This window comes from Ovis aries, chromosome 2 (genome assembly GCF_016772045.2).
Source record: "Ovis aries strain OAR_USU_Benz2616 breed Rambouillet chromosome 2, ARS-UI_Ramb_v3.0, whole genome shotgun sequence".
Taxonomy (NCBI): domain Eukaryota; kingdom Metazoa; phylum Chordata; class Mammalia; order Artiodactyla; family Bovidae; genus Ovis; species Ovis aries.
In genome coordinates, this window is record NC_056055.1 from 17,301,572 (window position 1) to 17,325,459 (window position 23,888).

The 23,888-nt window shown below is 35.3% G+C and overlaps 1 protein-coding gene across 4 annotated transcripts in view; it reads right to left on the minus strand.

Moving 5' to 3' along the window:
* Nucleotides 1–1,901: 1,901 nt before the first annotated feature.
* The window catches only part of TMEM38B (transmembrane protein 38B), a 62,775-nt gene continuing 40,788 nt past the window's right edge, over nucleotides 1,902–23,888 (minus strand). Inside the window, exons 5-6 of one of the 4 annotated variants that reach the window (XM_004004031.6) lie at nucleotides 21,959–22,076; nucleotides 1,902–3,761 (exon numbers count right to left, since the gene is read on the minus strand). In XM_004004031.6, coding sequence (XP_004004080.1) covers nucleotides 3,546–3,761; nucleotides 21,959–22,076 — 334 coding nt within the window. In that variant the 3' untranslated portion in view covers nucleotides 1,902–3,545. Of the gene's footprint in view, nucleotides 3,762–17,757; nucleotides 20,252–21,958; nucleotides 22,077–23,888 lie in introns of those variants that run through there. The other 3 variants (XM_060408978.1, XM_042242929.2, XM_060408979.1) reach the window with 3 other exon arrangements.

The window sequence follows — 23,888 nt, forward strand, 5'->3', positions numbered from 1 at the left end:
ACATGAAGAACAACTTAATAATAAAAAGATAAATTAAATAAAATATGGGCAAAACATCCAAAGGAACACTTTACAGAGCAAGATATACAAATGGCCAGTAAGTACACACAAAAAAGAGCTCTACATCACATTAATCATTAACGGAATGAAAATTAAAACCCATAAAAACTATAAACCACTCATTGGAAATGAACAAAATTAAAATGCTTGACAACACTAATCCTGTGTAAGACTGTAGATCAACTGGAACGCTCATACATTGTTGTGAAGTGTAAAATGGTACAACTACTTTGGAAAAGACGTCTAGTAGTTGCCTTTTTTTAATAAAACATAATTCTACTCCAAGGTATTTGTTCAACAAAAATAAAAACACATGTTCCCCAAAAGATTTGTACAAAAAAAATGTTCACAGTAGCTTATTCAGAACATTCCCAAACTAGAAACAGCCTTGATGGGCATCAATAGGATAAACAAACTGTGACATAGTCATATAGTACAATGCTATAAATAATTAAAGAGGAATGTACTACTGATAAATGCAACAAGATGAATGAATTTCAAAAACATTATGCTGTTTGAAAGATGTGTTATGCCAAAGAGAATATACTGCATGATTTTATTTCTATTCCGTTGTGGGGAGGGGGCTTAACTAGAAATGAACTTCCTGAGGCACTGGTAATGACAGGAGTTTAGACTGTATCAGTTGCATGCATTTGCCAACTCTTTAAATATATGCTTTCATTGTATGCGAATTTTAACTTAAAAAGGAACAAACTGTAAAAACAAGACAAATCCTATCAAAGAAATATGTCTGTTAAAAACAAGTGTGCAATTGTACTAAACAAGAAAAATAAATTCAATAATTTTGGGGAAAAATACATAATCTCAGTTAACTAAGTGAAGAAACAGAATGACCCTTGCACTTAACACAGATGTCTGCCTGACTTATTCCCCCACTTCCTCTCCAGTAAAATACAATGTTAACAGAAAGGCCTTTCTAACTCTTACTTAACAAGTACCCCCAGCTCTCTCACTTTCTGTCCTTGGGTCCTGCTGAATATATATTCATAACCTTTAGTATTACCACAAGAACATATCTGTTTGCTTATTCTATGTCTCACCACCAGTAAAATGTAAACAACAAGAAAGCAGAGGGGGGAGAGATGGTATTCTTGAACATGTTATTCCACTTCTAATGTATCACTCATTTGCGATCAACTTGTGATTTGTGGTAGATTTTAACAGAATGATGCACGCCTTAAAGGAACAGACAAAAAAAAAAAAAAAATACACCAAACAGGGAAAGCCTCTCCTCTTCTCTCCACATTTTGCTTTCTGCCTACAGGAAAGCTGGAATTTCCCTGAAATCCATTCACTCCACATTATCTGTGGAGTCCCTCTCCAGCCATTACACCCTCAGCAAGGAAGAGTGACTAATCTGATAAATCAAGAGTTTGATATTAATGTGGCCTTATTTTACTAGAGGGTGAGATCACTGAGTTAAGCCAGCCCATGTTCTTTCCAGTTTCTTGTCTCCTCTTATTTAAGAAATAAGATCTTAATTTTCTCAGTGCTACCTATCTGCCTGTGTGAAGCAGATCCACAGGCTTCATTCATGCTATATACTGGGTAAGGAATCTAACAATCTGCTTTGCAAATCCAGTCAAGTCTCTGCAGGCAGCATGAAGAGGGAGGTTTCAGGCCTAAGCCATGTCCTCCAGTAGAGCTCTTAAAAATCTTAAATTAAAGGTTATGGATACTTGCAAAGATTAATAAAGTTTGTATATCTCATACAGACAGTAACCTCTAGATATATATCAAATCAACCAAAAGGCCACAGGAGCTATAAACTCCTATATCAAGAAAAATAGAAAAAAACATAAAAATAATATAATACTCCATTGGTACTAAATAATTTATTGCAATAAGTTTATCTTTAATACAAGTGTAAAATAAGATTCCTGCCATTTCAATTACAGTTAAACCCAAACTTCAAAACTAAGCCAGTAATTAGCAACATTTTAATTCTGAAGTTTTTAACTATAAAACTATCAAATATAATATAGAACCCCTTAAATATTTAATGACTTTTGTCAGAATATTAAAAAATTAACTTCTGATAATTCCAAAGCTATCAAAGGTCCTCCCCCCTCAAAAAAAACCTTTCTTAGCAAGTAAAAGTATAGTACCTGCTAGTGTTTTTTTTTTTTTTAATTTTAAAAACCAAGACTTCCAAACTGAACATGATTTGAATATTTCTATGTCATCCAAAAATGCCTGATACATACTAACTCTATGCAGGCTCATGGTCTTAGCAGGAGAAATCATGTCAGTCACAGAGTTTTTAAAATTATAACTGGAATTTTAAACTATAAAATAAAGAAAGTTTAACATTTTTAATAACTTTTCTACTTATTATTATATCATTATAATTATTTTTGCCAATAAGGTACAAAATGTAATGTCTTCATTCTTTACTCAAGTAGACTACCACCATACAAGATTTTAGTTTGTTTCTTCTTAATTAGCCGGTTGCTGTCAAATGCCCCAGGACAATTCGCACGTAAGGGTAACTAGTTTTAATGTAAAATAAGATTAGTAATATATGAACATGTACATTAAAACATAACAAACATAGGTAAAACTAGTAAGAGACATTCAGCTAGAAAACTGTACTCATAAGGAAGGAAACATTAGGGTAAATTTTTTTAATTTAAATAATCCTCAAGAATATACGAAATGCTCCGAAGAATTTCTCCCAGTTAAGACAAATGTGTTTTAAGGACAGAGAAAAAAATAAGCTCCTCAAAACTTACAAAGCAAAACATGGGCTTGGTAACTTATTAAAAATTATGCCCCTGATTTTCTTTTGAGAAAAAAGAAATAGTACAAGCAACACACTTAAAATTAAGACTAATAATGTTCTATTCTCACTGAAAAATGCTAGGAGAAAACAATTAAATTTCAGATATTTCCATTTAATGTGGGAAAAAATACAATGTTCATTTCTGAGATATAAACTAGTAATTTATTTTCATTCATAATATAAAGTGATTTAGTAAAGTTTACTCTTCCCAGTACTCAAAATTAAACAAGAACTGTTTTTCATATCTAGGAATTATAATGGTAATGTGAAATAAAAGTTTAATTTTGCTGAACTAAAACTCAAATAGATTCAAATAAAAATTTATGAAAATATTTAAACAATAAGAATTTAATTTTTGTTATTTTGCAATGACAATAGGTTTACTTTTTCTAACATTTTTTAAAAATCCAGCCTTGTTTTATCCATATAAAACTTTAAAAAATCACAATAGAATCTTCTATATATAACTTAGAAAAACAATTTCACATGATATACTCATAACACTCAGGAAATTACAATCCAGGAAGGGACAGTCTCCCTGAAACAGAAAGTTCTTTCTTTTTGTCACCTCCAATCCTTATAATCTTTATTTACATCATTTACAAGAAATATTTATCACAATCTCACAGGTAGATAAGAAAAAGAAAATTTTTTGCTTCCTAAAGCTCATCGAGTGAATTTACTCAGTCTTCTTACTATGTTTCTTTTTAACTTTATCTGAAGCGTTAGCTCCAGGTTTTGAGGTAGATGAACCAGTACCATTGAAAGATGATTTTGTTTCACTTTTCTTTTCAACTGGTGAAAACTGCTGCTGCCAGCCAAACAGCATCCGACTCAATGTATCTTCAAAACAAGCAAAAGGCATAAAAGCAGTCTCTGTAATCATCATGGTTATCTGAAAAAAAAAAGTTCAATTTTGAATTTAAATACAAATGTTTTCTGTTCCCCAAAACTGAGAGGAGAAAGTAAAGAGAGGGAAAGAGTCAAAACACATTTTTTTATTGAGGTATAACTGACATATAACAATATACTAGTTTCAAGAATACAACACAGTGGTTCAATATTTATATATAAAGTGAAATCACCACCACAGCAAGTCTAGTTAACATTCCTCATCATGCAGTTATATAACAATTTTTTTATGTGATGAGAACTTTTAAGAGCTACTCTCTTAATGACTTTCAAATATTACAACAGTTACCATGCTATACATTACACACTTGATGACTTATTTGTTTATAACTGAAAGTTTGGCCCTTTTGACTCCCTTTAACCTATTTCACCAAGCCTCACCACCCCTACCCCCCACCTTTTGCCAACAACCAATGGCAATCCACTCCAGTACTATTGCCTGGAAAATCCCATGGACAGAGGCGGCTGGTAGGCTACAGTCCATGGGGTCGCAAAGAGTCGGACACGACTGTGCAACTTCACTCACTCACTCACTCAATCTGTTGTCTGTATCTATGAGCTTGGATTTTTTAAAATTTTAGATTCCACATATAAATGAAATCATAGTGTATTTGTCTTTGTCTCATTTTTTCACCTGGCATAATGCCCACTTATGATGTTAGCTGTGGGCTTGCCATATATAACCTCTATTATGCTGAGGTACATTCCCTCTATACCCAGTTTCTTATTGTAAGTGGATGTTGAATTATGTCAAATGCTTTTACTGCCTCTATTGAGATAATTATATGATTTTTATCCTTCATTTTGTCAATGTGATATATCGATTCACTTGCAGATGATGAACCATTCTTGCATCCCTGGAATTAATCCCACTTGACCACAGTGTATAATTTTTTTAATGTATTGTTCAACCTGGTCTGCTAATATTTTGTTGGTTTTTGCATCTATGCTCATCAGGGATATTGCCCTGTAATTTTCTTTTCTTGTGGCATCCTTGTCTGATTTTGGTTTCAGGGTACTGTTGACCTTGTAAAATGAGTTTGGACGCATTCCATCATTTTTTTTTTTTTTTTGGAAGAGTTTGAGAAGGATTGGTATTAATTGTTTTAAAGTCTGGTAGAATTCACCAGCAAAACTCTCTGGTCCTGGACTTTTGTGGGGAGATTTCTGATTTCTGATACAATCTCCTTAATCGTAATTGGTCTGTTCAGATTTTCTTTTTTTGTGTGATTCAGTCTTGGTAGGTCATATGTTTCTAGAAATATATCCATTTCTTCCAGCTTGTCCACTTTGTTGGCATGCAAGTGCACACAGTAGTTTTTTACAATCCCTTGTATTTTTGTGGCTTCAGTTGTAATGTCCTCTTTCATTTCTGACTGAGTCCGTTGAGTTCTCTTCTGCTTTCTTGGTGAGTCTAACTAAAAGTTTGTTCATCTTGTTTATCTTTTCAAAGAACCATCTCTTACTCTGATCTCTTCTATTGTCCTCTTAGCTTGTATTTCATTTATTTCCACTCTATGTTACTTCCTTGCTTCCATCACCTTTGGGCTTCATTTGTTCTTCTTCTTCTACTTCCTTTAGGTATAGTTATTTGAGATTTTTCTCATTTCTTGAGGTAGGCATTTATCACTATGAACTTTCCTCCTAAAACTGCTTTTGGTACATCCTGTAAGGTTCGTATGTTGTATTTCTACTTTTGTTTCAAGGTACTTAAAAAAAAAAATTTCTTCACTGATTTCTTCATTGACTCACTGGTTGTTCTATAGTATTATGTTTAATTCCCACATGTCTGTGATTTTTCCAGTTTTCTTCTTGTAAATGATTTCTAGTTTCATACTATTCTGGTAGAAAAAGATTATTGGTATGATTTTCATCTTTTTAAATTTATTGACTTGTTTTATGATCTAAGATATGATGAACCCTGGATAATATGCCATGTGTGCATGAGAATAAAATGTATTCTGTTGCTTTTGGATGGAATGTCCTATCTAATCTGTAGTCTATCTGAGCAATGTTAAGTCCTTTGAGGCAACATTTCCTTCTTGATTTTGTCTAGTAATCTATCCATTATTGTAAGTAAAGAGACTTTAACAAGTCCCTTACTATCACTGTTTTGCTGTCTATTTCTCTTTACAAAGTGTCAGTTGCTCAGTTCTGTCCGACTGCAACCCCATGGACTGAAGCCCACCAGGCTCCTCTATCCATGGAATTCTCCAGGCAAGAATACTGGAGTGGATAGCTATTTTTTTCTCCAGGGAATTTTCCTGACTCAGGGATCAAGCCCGGGTCTCCCATATTGCAGGCAGATTCTTTACTGTCTGAGCCACCAGGGAAGCCTCCTATTTCTCTTTAGGTCTGTTATTATTTGCTTTATATATTTATGTGGACAGACATAAATATCTGTAACCAATGGATATGAATTTGAGTAAACTCTGGGATATAGTGAAGGACATGGAAGTCTGGCATGCTGCAGTCCATGGGATCTCAAAAGAATTGGACAGACTTAGTGACTGAACGTCAACAAAATATTTGCAAATGTTATATATCGTGTTAAGCTGACCCCTTTATCATTACTTACTACCCTTCTTTCTAATTAGTCTTTTTTTTAAAGTCTATTTTATCTGATTTAAGCAGAGCTACCCCAACCTTCTTTGGGCTTTCTTTAGCAGAAAATATATTTTTCCATCCCTTCACTTTCAGTCTGTTTCTCTCCTTACATCTGAAGTGAATCTCTTGCAGGCAGCACAGAAATGTGACTTTTTTTTTTATCCATTCAGTTACTGTATGTATTCTAAATAGAGAATTTAGTCAATTTACATTTAAAGTAATTAATAAGTATGTGAATGCTTGTGTGCTAAGGCTTCGGTTGTGTCCTACTCTTTGCAACCCTACTTATTGTCATTTAGTTAATTGTCTTCTGTCTGTTTTGTAGTTCCTCTCTGGTATTTTCATTCCTTGCTCTCTTCTCTTACGGCTTGGTGACTTTCTTTAGAATGCTTACTTTCTCATCATCTTTTGTGTATTTATCATGAGACTTTTATATAGCAACTTACATAAATAAGTCTAAGTTGACAACAACTTGAATGCATTTTAAAGCTTTATATTGTTACTCTTCCCCTCAATGTTTTTTATGTTTTTGATATTATATTTTACATCTTTTTATCTTGTATGTATTCCCTCATTGTTGTAGTTATGGTTCTACTACGTTTAAGATTCATGCTAGCTTTATAAGTGATTAAGCTACTACCTTTCCTATATATTTATTATTTTTTACGAGTGAGGTTCATATTTTCATGTTTTGTTCTTACTAATTAGCATCCTTTTCTTTCAGCTTAAAGAAGTCCCTTTAACACTTCTTGTAAGGCCAATGCAGTGGTGATGTACTCCTTTAGCTTTTGCTTGTCTGGAAAAAATCTTTAACTCTCCCCTAATTTTTAATGTAACTCTGCCAGGTAGAGTCATCTAGACTGGAATTTTTTCCCCTCAGTATATATCATGCTACCCCCTTCTGGCCTGCAAAGTTTCTGCTGGAAAAAATCTGCTCATAGTCTTATGGGGGTTTATTTACACATAACGCATTGTTTTTCTCTTGCTGCTTTTAAGAATCTCTCTTTTGCCTTAAACTGTTGACATTTTAATTATAATGTTCACTTCCCTGGTGGTCCACTGGAAGTGGTGGTCCACTGCAGAATCTGCCTGCAAATGCAGGGGACACAGTTTTCAATCCGTAGTCCAGGAAGATCCCACATGCAAGCTAAGAACAACCAAGATTGGTCCACAGGTGGTCCACAGAACAACTAAGCCCATGTGTCACAAAACACTGAAGCCAGCATGCTCTAGGGCCCATGCTCCACAACAAGAAAAGCCATCTTAAAGAGAAGCCCACACACTGCAATCAAGAGCAGCCCCCATTCACCACAACCAGAGAAGGCCTGCGCACAGCAATGAAGACCTAGTGCAACCATAAATCAATTAATATTTTTTAAAAGAATCATTAATGTGTCTTGGTGTAGGTCTCTTTGGGGTCCTCTTGTGTGGAACTCTCTGGGCTTCCTGGTTCTGCATGTCTGTTTTCTTTCCCAAATTAGGGAAGTTTTCAGGCATTATTTCTTCAAATAATTTTTCTGCCCCTTCCTCTCTCCTATCTCCTTCTGGGAGCCCTGTTACATGAATGTAAGTCCTTCTGAGATTGTTCCATAAATTCCCTAAGTCATCTTCACTCTTTTTGTTCTCCTTCCTTTCTGCAGCTCTCGATGAGTGAGGTCTACTGCCTGGTCTTTAAGTTCACTGATCCTTTTTGCTTCCATCTGGTCTGCTGTTGTACCCCTGTAGTAAATGTCTTAGTTCAGTTATTATAGTCTTCAGCTCTGTAACTCTAGCACTTTCTTGAATTTCCTATTTTCTACATTGAAGTTCTATGTTCAAAATGCATTCTTAATTTAATCTTCAGGAGAAGCAAATTAAGCTCGATTCTAGGGGAAAAAAAAATCTGTTCTCTATAACTTTACACTTAACTAATGGAAAAAAACACAACTCCTTAACAATAATAAAAGATACCACATTGTGAGTGCCAATGAGCAGTGTAAACAAACAAACAAAATACATTTAGTAACAAAAGGAAATAAGAAGACAAAATATCATTTACAACCTACACCAAATGACCAATAATAGCTATTACTACTATGCACTTAACATGTGCTAGAGCTGTGTGATAATGTGTTTGTGTTACTTTATTCTCTTTAAATGTAATCCAAAAACTACTCCATCATTACTCTCATCATAAAGATGTAGAACTCAGGTTCTGACATGTTAAGTAACTTGTTCAAAGTCACAGAACTAATAAGTGGTAAAGTAGTTTGGAACACTCAGATTTTGACTTCAATCACTAAATATCCTGCAGTCTACCACTATCTAAAATATAGAATAGTGCCAGTAGGAGGGAATGTACTAAGTCTTTACTGAAGTGAAGTCACTCAGTCGTGTCCGACTCTTTGTGGTCCAGGCAAGAGTGTTGGAGTGAATTGCCATTTCCTTCTCCAGGGGAACTTCCCGACCCAGGAATTGAACCCGGGTCTCCAGCATTGCAGGCAGACTCTTTACCGTCTGAGCCACCAGGGAGCCATCCAAAATTTCCCATATATAAACTGAGATAGTGGGAGGTAGAATGAAGAGAGGTACCAACCTATTATCTGGCAAAATATACAATGTTCAGAGATATTTAGATTTGCTCAAGAAATTATCCTGGTACCAAAATGAATCTGGGAGAACTTTACGATTCAGAAAGGTTCCCAAAAGTCTATGAATTTTCAAGAGTCAATTCCTCCAGCAGATCGCAGATAATGAATCAAACTAGGCATTTTTTTTAAATACTAAAAATAAATATTTTTAAATATTCACAAGAGGTACCTACATAATCAGCTTTCTTAAGGACAATGGAATCAAGAGTAAATTCCTAGTATCTGCAATATAGTTTAGGTAGTGGGGAGCTGGAGACAAAGTAGGTGTCCATTACAAGAAGAATGTATCAGTAAAATAAACACTGTATAATTGTTAAAAGTAATAAATAATAAAGTCATATGGAAAAATTCTTGATATATTGTTAGATGAAAATGTGACAAAGAACAAAAGCTCTAATGTACTATCATTGATATTAATTTAAAAATGTACACACATAGCACTGTGAATGTACTAAATGCCACTGAATTGCATAAGTTTAAATAACTGAATCTGCTATGCCACTTTGACCTCAGCAAAAATAAACAAATAAAAAATGAACACTTTTACTGCATATACATAAACTATAGATCAACCATGACTAAAAAGCTTATATCAGACTAGTATCCCAACAGAATCAATATGAAAGACACAAATACATAAAACAACTGTTAAAAGGCACTGGAGTACAACCAATACAGGTATAACCTGGTGGGATTATGATCCCTAAAAGGAGGAAGTTCAACAAAATGAACTTCACATTTATCTTGGCATTTTCTTTAAAGGGGACAACAACAGCTGGGAGGCCAAAGAGCTGAGCAGCCTGCTGCTTGATGCTAGGAAGACAGGCTGGAGTTCAAAATCAGGCAAGATGGAGCTCCCCAGGGGTACAACTCAGGCTTAAGCTGAGACCCCCAAAAGGATCCCATTCTAGAAAGGCAAATCTGAACTACAATAGCACTAACAAAGCCTAAAACCAACAGGCTTTGTGCATGAAACTTGGCTGCCAAAAGAATGTTGAGTGTAATCCCTGACCTCAAAGATCTTACAGACTAGTCAGACAGGTAAGCAAATCAGTAATAATACAATGGCAATGGAGTAAGTGCAATAATAGACACTTGGCCAGAAATGTTAAGAAATGAATTTGGAAGTCATTACGATACAAGTAAAAGGTAAGGGCATAAATATGAACGTGATCACCTAGAGAGAATATAGAATGAGAAGAGTCCAAATACAATGTTAATATCCGAGTTTATGTCATTACTGGTTAAGATCCAAGAAGAATTTCTTTAGATAAAATTATTCTTTAGAATAAACAGTTACAATGACATGTACTACCATAATCATTCTGGTCATAGCCTGACTTCATGGACTGTCAACAAAATACAAAAGAATTCAGATCAAACAATGGTCCACTGTCTGGAAAACAGCAATGTATTTAAAATCCAGTAAAGAAGAGTGTCAGGAACTAAAGTAATTCCTGAGAATGTGAACTATAGTTAAGTATTTTTCAAAGTCAAGTTTTAATAGAATTTCCACTCCCAGTAGACTCATCACTCAGCTGAGGAATACTGTTGACATCAGAAATTACTGCTGAGATAGACTTATGAGGTTCATGGACAGATTTCTGTGAATTCAGCCTCTTCTTAGGGCTTGATTCAGCAAGGTGACACAAATATAATGGTGACAAATGAAATGTATTCTTCTACAAATAAAACATAAAACTCTCCCTACTCAGCAAGTTATTAAAAGAAAAAGCATATTACCTAAATTAAATAGCATTTGACTTTACAGTCTCTAACTTTAAAAGGGAAGGAAATGAAAGAGTCTAAAAACTTTAAAGATACTCTGATATTTAAACACATTCTAAAACATAACTTAATTCCAAAGAAATTGTTTGAAGCTCTTCCACATTCTTTATATCTCATATTGTATCATTTCAAAATATGCCCAGAAAAATGTGATCTAAAATATAAGTTCCTCAAAGGCACAAATAGGACTCATATACTTTTATGTCCTCTATAGTGCATAGCAATAAGAATAGAATACAATGAATAAACACAATTTCTACATCACATGAATAATTCAAGGTGAAGGTGAAGGTGAAGGTGAAGTCGCTCAGTCGTGTCCAACTCTTTGCGACCCCGTGGACTGTAACCTACTAGGCTTCTCCGTCCATAGGATTCTCCAGGCAAGAATACTGGAGTGGATTGCCATTTCCTTCTCCAGGGGATCTTCCCAACCCAGGGATTGAACCCAGGTCTCCTGCATTGGAGGCAGATGCTTTAACCTCTGAGCCACCAGGGAAGCCAAGACTATTGTAATACATCTGTATAAGCAAAATTAATCTTTCTCTCCACCCAGAACATACTTCTTCCTGTCTCCATCTGCCCAAATTCAAACATCTTTTGCAGTATAACTGCAAGGTGTCTATTCCATTAAACGTTCTCTAACACCCTCTAATGAAAATCACGCTGCCCTATAATAAGCTTCTAGAATATGGTACATTCAACCAGGTTTTCTGGTCACTCTATACTTCTTCTTTGGTGGTATCATTCACTCAGACACTAATAATTATTAACCTGAACGACTGTCAAATCTTCAGATCCTCATTTTTATAAATCTCTTCAGTAAGCTGGGCAAGCAAATTGTTCATCTGGTAGTATTAGCCCTAGATATATAAGTGACTATGCCAAAGTCTCTGACTGTGTGGATCACAATAAACTGTGGAAAATTCTGAAAGAGATGGGAATACCAGATCACCTGATCTGCCTCTAGAGAAATCTATATGCAGGTCAGGAAGCAACGTTAGAACTGGACATGGAACAACAGACTGGTTCCAAATAGGGAAAGGAGTATGTTAATGCTGTATATTGTCACCCTGCTTATTTAACTTCTATGCAGAGTACATCATGAGGAACGCTGGACTGGAAGAAGCACAAGCTGGAATCAAGACTGCCCGGAGAAATATCAATAATCTCTGATATCCAGATGACACCACCCTTACAGCAGAAAGTGAAGAGGAACTAAAAAGCCTCTTGATGAAAGTCAAAGAGGAGAGTGAAAAAGTTGGCTTAAAGCTCAACATTCAGAAAACGAAGATGATGGCATCTGGTCCCATCACTTCATGGGAAATAGATGGGGAAACAGTGGAAACAGTGTCAGACTTTATTTTTGGGGGCCCCAAAATCACTGCAGATGGTGACTGCAGCTATGAAATTAAAAGACGCTTACTCCTTGGAAGGAAAGTTATGACCAACCTAGACAGTATATTAAAAAACAGAGACATTACTTTGCCAACAAAGGCCCATCTAGTCAAGGCTACGGTTTTCCAATTGTCATGTATGGATGTAAGAGTTGGACTGTGAAGAAAGCTGAACGCCGAAGAACTGATGCTTTTGAACTGTGGTGTTGGAGAAGACTCTTGAGAGTCCCTTGGTCTGCAAAGAGATCAGTCCTGGGTGTTCATTGGAAGGACTGAGGTTGAAGCTGAAACTCCAATACTTCAGCTACCTCATGCAAAGAGTTGACTCATTGGAAAAGACCCTGATGCTGGGAGGGATTGGGGGCAGGAGGAGAAGGAGACCACAGAGGATGAGATGGCTCATGGCATCACCGACTCGATGGACATGAGTTTGGGTAAACTCCATGAGTTGGTGACGGACAGGGAGACCTGGTGTGCTGTGATTCATGGGGTCGCAGAGAGTCGGACACGACTGAGTGACTGAACTGAATTAAATAGAGAGAGACCACCTATGAAAGAACATTTTGGCCATTTATCAGTCAGTCAACAAATATATATTAAAAACCTACTATAGGCACCAGACACAATGCTAGGGATACAGTTATGAATAAAACAAACTTGGTCCCTATTCTCATGAAGTTTAAAAGCACAGTGCTTTGTATTTCTTTTTAGACAATAACATCTTGAAGAAAGAGTCTTTGTCTTAGTCAAAGTTTATGTGTCCATTTGTATTCCCCAAAGAGCTTAATACGATTGTCCCTCATTCATGTATTCAACAATACTATACTATCTCAATATTAAGTAATTAAGTGTTAGTCACACAGCCATGTCCAATTCTTTGTGACCCCATGGACTATAGCCCACCAGTCTTCTCTGTCCATGGAATTCTTCAGGAAAGAATACTGGAATGGGTTGCCATTTCCTTTGCCAGGGGGTGTGACTGACCAGAAGAAACCTCTCAAAAGCATTGAGCATAACTGACCATCCCTTTAATACCATCTCCTGGTTTTTAGCAGCTTCTTTCCAATTTCTCACTCTGGATCTTCTTTCTCTAAATATTAGAAAATCTCATGACTCTGTCCTTTCTCCTGTCTCTAGCCTTTGTCCATATGTAACGTAACTGCCTTCCTAAGATAATTTATAAACCAAATACAATCTTAGTAGAAACACCAACAAATTCCATTACGGTGTTAGACAAACTACCATTAAAAGTTCATATCAATATGCCAAAAAAGCTGGGGAAAAAAAACTGAAAATAAACATGCCAGAATGTCCAGAAAAGATTGAAAAAGTGCCCAGTTCTCTTTGTAAATAGGATACGTAGAGATGATATCACCCTTATGGCAGAAAACAAAGAACTAAAGAGCCTCTTGATGAAAGTGAAAGAGGAGAGTAAAAAAGTTGGCTTAAAGCTCAACATTCAGAAAACTAAGATCATGGCATTTGGTCCCATCACTTCATGGGAAATAAATGGGGAAACAGCAGAAACAGTGACAGACTTCATTTTTGGAGGCTCCAAGATCCCTGCAGATGGTGATTGCAGCCATGAAATTAAAAGATACTCCTTGGAAGGAAAGTTATGACTAACCTAGATAGCATATTAAAAAGCAGAGACACTACTTTGCCAACAAAGGTCCATCTAGTCAAGGCTATGGTTTTTCCAGTAGTCATGTATGGATGTGAGAGTTGGACTATAAAGAAAGCTGAGCGCAGAAGAATTGATGCTTTTGAGCTATGGTGTTTGAGAAGACTCTTTGAGAGTCCCTTGGACTGCAAGGAGATCCAACCAGTCCATTCTAAAGGAGATCAGTCTTGGGTGTTCATTGGAAGGACTGCTGTTGAAGCTGAAACTCCAATACTTTGGCCACCTGATACGAAGAGCTGACTCATTTGAAAAGACCCTGATGCTGGGAAAGATTGAGGGCAGGAGGAGAAGGGGACGACAGAAGATGAGATGGTTGGATGGCATCACTGACTCAATGGACATCAGTTTGGGTAGACTCCAGCAGTTGGTGATGGACAGGGAGGCCTGGTGGGCTGCAGTTCATAGGGTCACAGAGAGTCAAACACGACTGAGCGACTGAACTGAACTGAATAACCTATAAGGGAAAAGAATCTGAAAAAGAATAATATATGTGTATGTGTATATATATATATATAAATCACTCTGTTGTACATCTAAAAAATGAAGACAACACTGTAAGTCAATTATACGTCAATAAAACTTAAAAAAGCAGAAAACAAGAAAGCAAAGGCCAGATTTTTCAAACATACTGATGAAACTAATAAACCTCTAGTTAGACCAATTTGAAACAAGAGATAAAGATACAAATGATCAATACCAGAAATGAAACTGGAGACATCACTATAGACACGAAAAGGATAACAAAGAACTACTATTAACAATTTCACATTAACAAAATCAAAAGTTTAAATGGCACTTCAAGTTGATGTATGGCAAAACCAATACAGTACTGTAAAGTAGAAAAAAAAAAGATTCTTTCTCAACAATTAATATTCTTAATACAAACATCCAATAAACACAATAAATATTTTCAAAATGTAAAAAAAAAGAAAAAAATGAGTGAAAAGTACAACTTACCAAAACGAACACAAATAAAATAGATAATGTAAACTGTCCTATATCAAATGCCTAAAACAATGCCAAATCTACCTAAACTCTTTCAGAGAGTAAAGAATTGAACACTTCTCAACCTATTTAATAAGCTTAGTCTTATGATGATACAAAACCATACAGATTACAAAGAAAATATATTTCATGAACACAATGGAAAAAAATATACTTGAAAAATATTAATAAATTGAATCTGGCAATGCACAAAAAAGATACATCATGACAAAGTGGGGTTTATGACAGAAATGAAAGGTTTATACAACATTTTAAAAAATAAATCAGTATAATCCACTCTATTAACAGAACCAAACAGAAATTCTGGAGCTGAAGAACACACTAAACGAGACAGAAGAATGCATTAGAAAGCACTGGAAATAGAGCAAATCATGAGGAAGAGAGAATTAGTGAGTGTGAAGATAAAAACCTAGAAATGACAGAAGTAGAAGACGAAAGAGACTCAAGGTATTTTAAAAGTAGGAAAATTCTATGAGAAAGATCTGACTCTTAGGAAGGGCAACATTAGGGCAATTGGTAATCCAGAAAGAAAAGAGAGGAAGAAGCGAGCAACTTATCTTTTTTTTAAAAAATTAATAGTTGAAAACTTCCAAAAGTTGGAGAAAGAGGTGAATATTTAAATCCATGAAAAAAAAAATCCAACTACCTCAATGCTAAAACACCTTCTCAAAGACATGTTATATTAAAATTGTCAAAAGTCAGTCAAAGAAAGAATTTTTTAAAAAGAATAGTAACCTACAAAGGAACCCTCATTAGGCCATCAGTAGATTTCTCAGCAGAAACTATAGTCCAGGAGGAAGTAAACTGACATTCTCAAAATACTGAAAAGTAAAAACTGTCAGCCAAGAATACTCTATCTAGCAAAGTTATTTGGTTTTGTTTGTTCCCAGGGAAAAACTTGGGAGAGTTTAACAGTAGAGCTGCTTTACAAGAAATTTAAGAAATAAAAAGGTAAAAGCACACAGTATTTTCAGTAAGGTAAGAAACAGAATCAGAAAATTGCAACTCAATACCAAAATACTTTTTTTTTTATTTAATATAGCATTGAGGTTAAAGGGCAGAGGGAGAAGAAAAATAACTACAGCTACTACAATATGGTAACAAATTCACAGCATAAAATGGAAATCTGAGATGACAAAAACACAATAGGAGAAGAAAAAAGAATAGAACTTACGTAAGTAAACGAAGATAAAATGCTATCCATGGAAAAGGATTATTTTACCTATGACGTGGTATTATCTATGATTTCATGTTAACCACAAAACATAAATCTAGAGCAAGACATGAAACAGAGAAAAAGAATAAACTGAGAAGAACATCACAGAAAACTACCAAATAAAATGGTAGACAGAAACACAAGGAAAAGAAACAATGGAGATATAGAGCAATCAAAAAACAAAAGATACAACAGCAGTACTAAGTCCTCATCTATCCACAATCACCCTAAACATAAGTAAATTGAATTTACCAATCAAAAGACAAAGAAGCTGGATGAATTAAACAAGACCCAACTATATGTGCTCCAGAAGACTTAGCTCAACTCTAAAGACAAATGTAGGCTTCAGGTGAAGGAATGAAAGATGATACTTCAGAAACAGTAGCCAAAAGAAAAACAAGTGTAGCCATACTCATATCAGACAAAACAGACTTCAAGTCAAAAAATTTAACAAGACAAAGATGGACAGTATTTGATGATAAAGATGACAATGCATCAAGAAGACATTAGCAGTTATTAATATTATATATGCACCTAACATAGGAACACCAAAATATATAAAGCAATTAACAGACCTAAAGGGAGAAACTGATAGCAACACAATAATAGTAGGGGACTCTAATACACCACTTACATCACTGGATAGATCCTCTAGACAGAAAGTCAATAAGGAAACAGCAGCCTTAAATGAAACATTAAATCAGATAGATTTGATAGATTTGCATAGAGCAGTGCATCCAAACACAGCAGAATTCATATTCTTCTCAACTGCATGCAGAATTTTCTCAGGGATAGACCATATGTTGGGACACAAGTCTCAGTAAATTTAAGAAGGCTGAAATCAGATCAAGAATCTTTTTCAATCATAATGGTATAAAACTAGAAATCAACTACCAGAAGAAAATGGACTGAGTCACAAATATGTGGAGACTAAACAACAAGTTATTTAACAACTATGGGTCAATGAAGAAATCAAAAGAGAAATCAAAAACTACCTGAAGATAAATGAAAATAAATATGCAATACACCAAAATCTATGGGATGTTACAGAAGTGGTACTAAGAATGAGGTTTATAGCACTAAAGGCCTACTTCAAGGAACAAGAAAAATCTCAAATATACAATCTAATCTTACACCAAAAGAAACTTGAAAAAGAACATGAAGTATAAAGAAGGAAATAATAAAGATCAGAATGGAAACAAAACAGACACTCAAAAGACAATAGAAAAGATCAAACGAAGAGCTGTTTCTTTGAAAAGATAGGCAAAGCTGACAAAGTAGGAAGGAAAAATGAGTAAAGGAGATCAACTGTATGGTGACAGATGCAAAATATATTTTTTTAATTAAAAAAAATTTTTTTGGCTATCCTGCACAGCTGGTAAGCTCTTAGTTCCCCCACCAGGGATTGAACTCAGGCCCCAGCAGTGGAAGCACAGAGTCCTAACCACTGAACCACTGGGAATTCCCTAAAGTAAAACTTTTGATGGTGAGCATACAGCTGTAAAATCACAATGTACACATGAAACTTGTGTGTTATAAACCAAAATTACTTCAATTAAAGATAAATTTTTTAAAAAGTTAAACATAAGCTTTCCATATGACCTAATAATTCTACTATCTACCCAAGAGAAATGAAAAAATATCTCCACACAAAGTAAACATGTTCATAGTAGCTTTATTCATAACTTAGTCAAATAATCAAAAGTTGGAAATAATCCAAGATCCATTAACAGGTAATTCAGTTCAGTTCAGTCACATAGTCGTGTCTCTTTGCGAACCCATGGGCTGCAGCATGCCAGGCATCCCTGTCCATCACCAACTCCTGGAGTTTACTCAAACTCAGGTCCATTGAGTCAATGATGCCATCCAACCATTTCACCCTCTATCATCCCCTTCTCCTCCCACCTTCCATCTTTCCCAGCATCAGGGTCTTTCCAAATGAGTCAGCTCTTCACATCAGGTGGCCAGGAGTTTCAGCTTCAGCATCAGTCCTTTCAATGAACATTCAAGACTGATTTCCTTTAGGATGGACCACTGATCTCCTTGCTGTCCAAGGGACTCTCAAGAGTCTTCTCCAACACCACAGTTCAAAAGCATCAATTCTTCTTCGCTCAGCTTTCTTCATAGTCCAACTCTCACATTCATACATGACTACTGGAAAAATCATAGCCTTGACTAGACGGACCTTTGTTGGCAAAGTAATGTCTCTGCTTTTTAATTTGCTGTCTAGGTTGGTCATAACTTTTCTTCCAAAGAGTAAGTGTCTTTTAATTTCATGGCTGCAGTCACCATCTGCAGTGATTTTGGAGCCCCAAAAAATAAAGTCTGTCATTGTTTCCACTGTTTCCCCATCTATTTGCCATGAAGTATGGGACCAGATGCCCTGATCTTAGTTTTCTGAATGTTGAGTTTTAAGCCAATTTTTTTACTCTCCTTAGATAAACAACTTGTGGAATATAATGCTACTTTGCAATAAAAAGGAATATGCAACAACATGGGTAAATCTCAAAAACCTTCTGCTGAGCAAAAGAAGCCAGACACCAAAGATGCATACTGTATGATTTCATCTTCGGTGGTGGTTGGGATTTACTTGAGTAGAGCACAAGCAACTATTCAAGTAATGGAAACATTCCATATCTTGGTTGTGGTGGTGGTTACAAAGGTATACAAATTTACTGAAACTCTAGAATGAGTGTATTTTATTATGCAAATTATACTACAGTAAAGTTGATTTTTTTTTTATTTTTAAAGGAGCTCATTCCTAAGTTTTTTGTAAATTATTCTTTGCTAAAACACTTTTTAAGAGATCCTGATAAAGCTGGGCTCTGTACTGTATACCTTGCAAGACTCATACAGGTTACAACCAGAAATGGAGTAAACTAGTAAATTACTAATTTACAAGGTACATAAATCTCCAACTTCGTCAGATATTGCCAAACTGCTCTCCCAGGTTGTTTTTGTTTCGACTCTAAATCCCTTTAAAGTAGTTCATACTCTTTATCTTTACTTCCTCTTATTCGCCTAGTCTATTAAAAATATTTTTCTATTCTCTAATGGTCCATTCAAACTACTTTTACCAAGGTTACCAAATACCTCTTAATTTCAAAATTCAACAGCCTCTTTTCAGTTTTAATCATTCTTGACCACTCCAGTCTCCTTTTGCTTTATTTCACAATTACACTATTTCACATGATGTCTTACACAGAGAAACCAAAAGATACTTCATGCTTCTGAAACTTTTCTCAAGTTGTCTCTGGTGGGAGAAAGTAAACTTGGCCAAAATAACCAAGTGAAGCGAAAGTTGCTCAGTTGTCTCCAACTCTTTGCAACCCCACAAATATACAGTCCATGGAATTCTCCAGACCAGAATACTGGAGTAGGTAGCCTTTCCCTTCTCCAGGGGATCTTCCCAACCCACGGATCAAACCCAGGTCTCCTGCATTGCAGGCGGATTCTTTACCAGCTGAGCCACAATGGAAGCCCAAGAATACTGGAGTGGGTAGCCTACCCCTTCTCCAGCAGATCTTCCCAATCCAGGAATTGAACCGGGGTCCCCTGCATTGAAAAGGATTCTTTACCAACTGAGCTATCAGGGAATCCCAATAGCCAAATATATCCCAATATACAAATATCCCAATAGCCAAAATAAACAATCAAAGGCAAGCCAAATATATCATTTTTTATCTTAAAAATATATGTGAATTTTGAATTCTGTAATATATTCATATTCAACTTTAAAACACTTAAATTAACATTGAGACTAATCAATGATACATAATATATCATATTTATAGTATGACTGTACATAATGTCAAAATATATCCCATGGGTTATGTATAATTTCTAGTCTGAGAAACATAAATGACTTACTCAAAATTGTGAAGCCTAGATTTTAACATATGTCTGTCTAGTTCCAAAGCCCATGTGCCTTCCCCATACCAAGAGTCTCAGTTGGCACAAGTTTCTTTCCTCTGAGACTTGAGTTTTAACAATCACAAAGGACTTTTGAAAGTGGGAAAAGTAGAACTAAGTCCTCCTTGAAAGAAACTGGGACCTCCCCTCCAACGAGGAAAGAACATTCAAAGAATGTTCGGCTTGTTTGAGCTAGGGAAGAAAGGAAAGGAGGATAAAAAGGAGGGAGGGAAAGAACTGAAGAAAAAAAAAACAAGAGAAGAAAGGATAAATTAAACATACTTCTCTCTGAAAGGAAAAAAATTAATAGATGGGACAGGGAAAATGTAACTACATATCTGAAACATAACAAACAAGTATATATGTCAATAAAGGTAGACTCCCTATGCCTTCACAATAAAGAATACATTTACTTTTCACACATACAAATAATTACAAAATCTCATCAATAACAGAATAAAAATGAAGTCTCAACAAATATCAAACAATAACATACAGTTATATAATAACCACATATACTGTCCACAATGCAGTTCTAAGAGAAATCATTCTCTAAAAAGGTTTTTTTGGGGAGGACTTCCCCACTGGTCCAACGCTTAAGACTTCACTTACATGAAATATTAGAATAGACAAATTTATAGGCATAAAGTAGATCACTGGTTGCCTACAGTTGAGCGGAATGAGGAAAAACATGAAGGGAATGCTAATGGGTATGAGGTTTATTTTGGGTGATAAAAACGTTCTAATATCGATTGTGGTAACAGCAGCACATCTCTATGCTAAAAACCACTGAACTGAACACTTCCGGAAGAAAAGGACACATATGAAGAGATTTTGCCTTAGACATCCAAAGTACAACTACCACAGATCACCTCTACTGCAGAGAATACTGGGGAAAAAAATTATCTCTACAGTGATTTGGTTCTTTCTAAGGTATAAATTTATATAACATATTCTGTTTTCCTTCTAAGCATTTCATAGGTATGTTTTTAGCCAAAAATATCTAGGCTGACAGAGTTATCTGTAAGATTTCTCTAGGCCTAAATAATACTTTAAAAATCAACTGTATATCACTGAACAATATATAATAACTTTAAGAATAATAATAATTAGTCTCCTCATAAAGCTGCAAGTAAAATGCGTAAGATGCGTCAGACATAGTCATAGAATAAGATATGTAATCTCCAATCCTGTCAACAATCAGTACAATGAAGATGAGGAAATCAGGGTTCAGAGATATTAAGTAACTTGCCTATTCAGTGATTAAACAAAGCTAGGATTTGAATTTAAGACTGCCTGTCTCTAAAACCTATGATATCATACTATTTCCTATCTTATAGAAGGGATAAAACATCCAATCAGGCAATAGTAATTAGAGAGATTAACCACAAATATGTACTAATATAAAAATATTAAAACTTTAAAAGAACTTTAGAGAACATCTACGCTAAGTACCTCATTTTACAAATAACACAATACTTTGCAGTCTCTGATTAGCCTTGGCTATTTCCGCTACTCTCTAGCCTCCAACGTATTACAAAGTCAAAGGGTTAGTCAGTCATGTCTGACTCCTTGTGACCCCATGGACTGTAGCCTGCCAGGCTCCACTATCCACGGAGTTCTCAAGGCAAGAATACTGGAGTGGGTTGCCATTCCCTTCTCCAGGGGGTCTTTCTGACCCAGTGATCAAGCCTGGGTCTCCTGCATTGCAGGCAGATGTATTAAAAGGCTATCTGCAAATCCTTCATGATAGCATCAGCATAAATCAAATGAGGAATCATAGAAGAGCTATGTTTCACTAAGTCATGGATGTGCTGAATAAACTCACCAAAACTGATATTTTTAGACTATCATACAAAGTAATTATTTCTGTTACTTGCCTTATGCAGAATTCTGGTTACACAAAAACTATAATACTGATTTGTTGCTACTTTTAACACCTACCTTCGTGGCCACAAGAAACACAGTAAAGAGGAACATAAGATTAGGCTTTGATATTGCCAAATGCTTGGTTTGCTGGAATGTGAAGATAACTGATCCCAGCAGGGTTACCTTGGCAGGGCTGAAAATAAAACACATTTTAACTCAGTAAGTATTAAGCATGATTTATCTCTATATTTCTCAGAGTATTCTCAAATTATTAATTAAATGAGTTATTAATAGATGTAACACAAAAATGAATTCTATAAACTTTTGGAAATGCTGAGTTATATGAAGTTAAACATCCTTCTTCTCAGCATAAAGTATCAGATTTTAGAATGTTCATACATACTGTGACTTTCTGATAAAGACAGTGCTTTTCTATATGCAACATTTCTGAATTGGCCATATAACATTGTTTCAAAAGGATTCAAAAGTCCATGTTCTATAGCATGATTTGAGAAAAGCATATTAATTCTGAAAAATCTTACAGTGCTAACCAAGCTCCTTGGGTGGAATGGGGAAAGGAAAAGAAAGCCTTGATTTGTAGCAGTTCCTCATTTTCCATGGTGTAAATACCTTGTGGTATTCGCAGGCAATTTGATCCAGGACCCCCCACAAATACCAAACTCACTGATGCTCAAGTCCCTTATATAAACTGATATAGTTGCATATAATCTATGCACATCCTCCCACAAACTGTAAATAATCTCCAGAATATTTATAATACCAACATAATGTAAATACCATGTAAACAGCTGTAAATACAATATAAATACTATGTAAACAGCTCTCAGCATATGAAAAATTCAGTTTGCTTTCAGAAACTTTCTGGAATTTTTAAAAAATATTTTTGGTCCACAGCTGGTTAATACACAAAGGCAGAAACCTTGGATATACAGGGCTAACTGTATTCCCACAGCCCACTTCAGGCTGCTGTGCATAATCATTCTCATAAAACAGCATGAGCCAGCACCAGCACATTACTTAGCTAACTCTAGTACAAAACATTAGGATTAGCCAATATCTTCAAAATTTAAAGTCTATAATAAGATATTAATCTACAAATAAGAAGTACTATTTTCATGTCATATATTTGCCACACACTTACAGTATATCTCAGTAACATCATTTTCTAGCTATTTATGCTTACAACTAGAAAAAGACAAATAATAAACTCTCAGAAAGCCATACTGCAAAATATGACAAATGTAAAAGTCCCTATAAGTAACTCTGTGAAAAATAAGTTCCTTCTTTAATTAGTACAAACTAAGGATTGAGTTCAAAACAGAATTAGGCTGGGGTAACAGGATTTGGGTCTTGCTTACCAATAACAGGGCAGCGTTCCTGTTTTAGGACAGTGGTCCACAAGCTTTCTGACTGTGCGTCTCTAATGGTAAAAGTGTTTAAGACACTCCTTAATATATATCAATTATTTTATAATTATGTACATATACAATTATATCATAAAATGTACACCAAACTGACTTTCTTAAAAGGATGAGATTTTAAAATTGTCTTATGTCATTTTGCTACTCTGTTTCTAATAGCTCAGTTTCTGTGACAGAGTGTCTCATCAAAGGCATCTCAGCATACACACACTATACTTTGGATTGTGTTCTCTTAAAGCATGAATTCACAAGCAATGAATCGGTGGAGCAAGGATTGTGTAAACAATAAATTGGAGCAGGTGGTTGAAGCAGCATTAGGATTTAGAAGACAGTGAGATTGGTTAGGAAGATCAGAATGCATTCAGAAAATTCTTACGCTTAATAATTTCCTATGAATCTAGTAAATAGCTATCTGCTTCCAAAATACAACAGTGGAACAGGCAAAGGATAACAGCTATACACACTGCCATTCCAGAAGGGGGAAAATGTAAAGAAGAAAGTGATCACAGACCTATGCAATTTCAAAATTCAGCAGGTCAAATTCCATTAGATTTCAAGGCCCA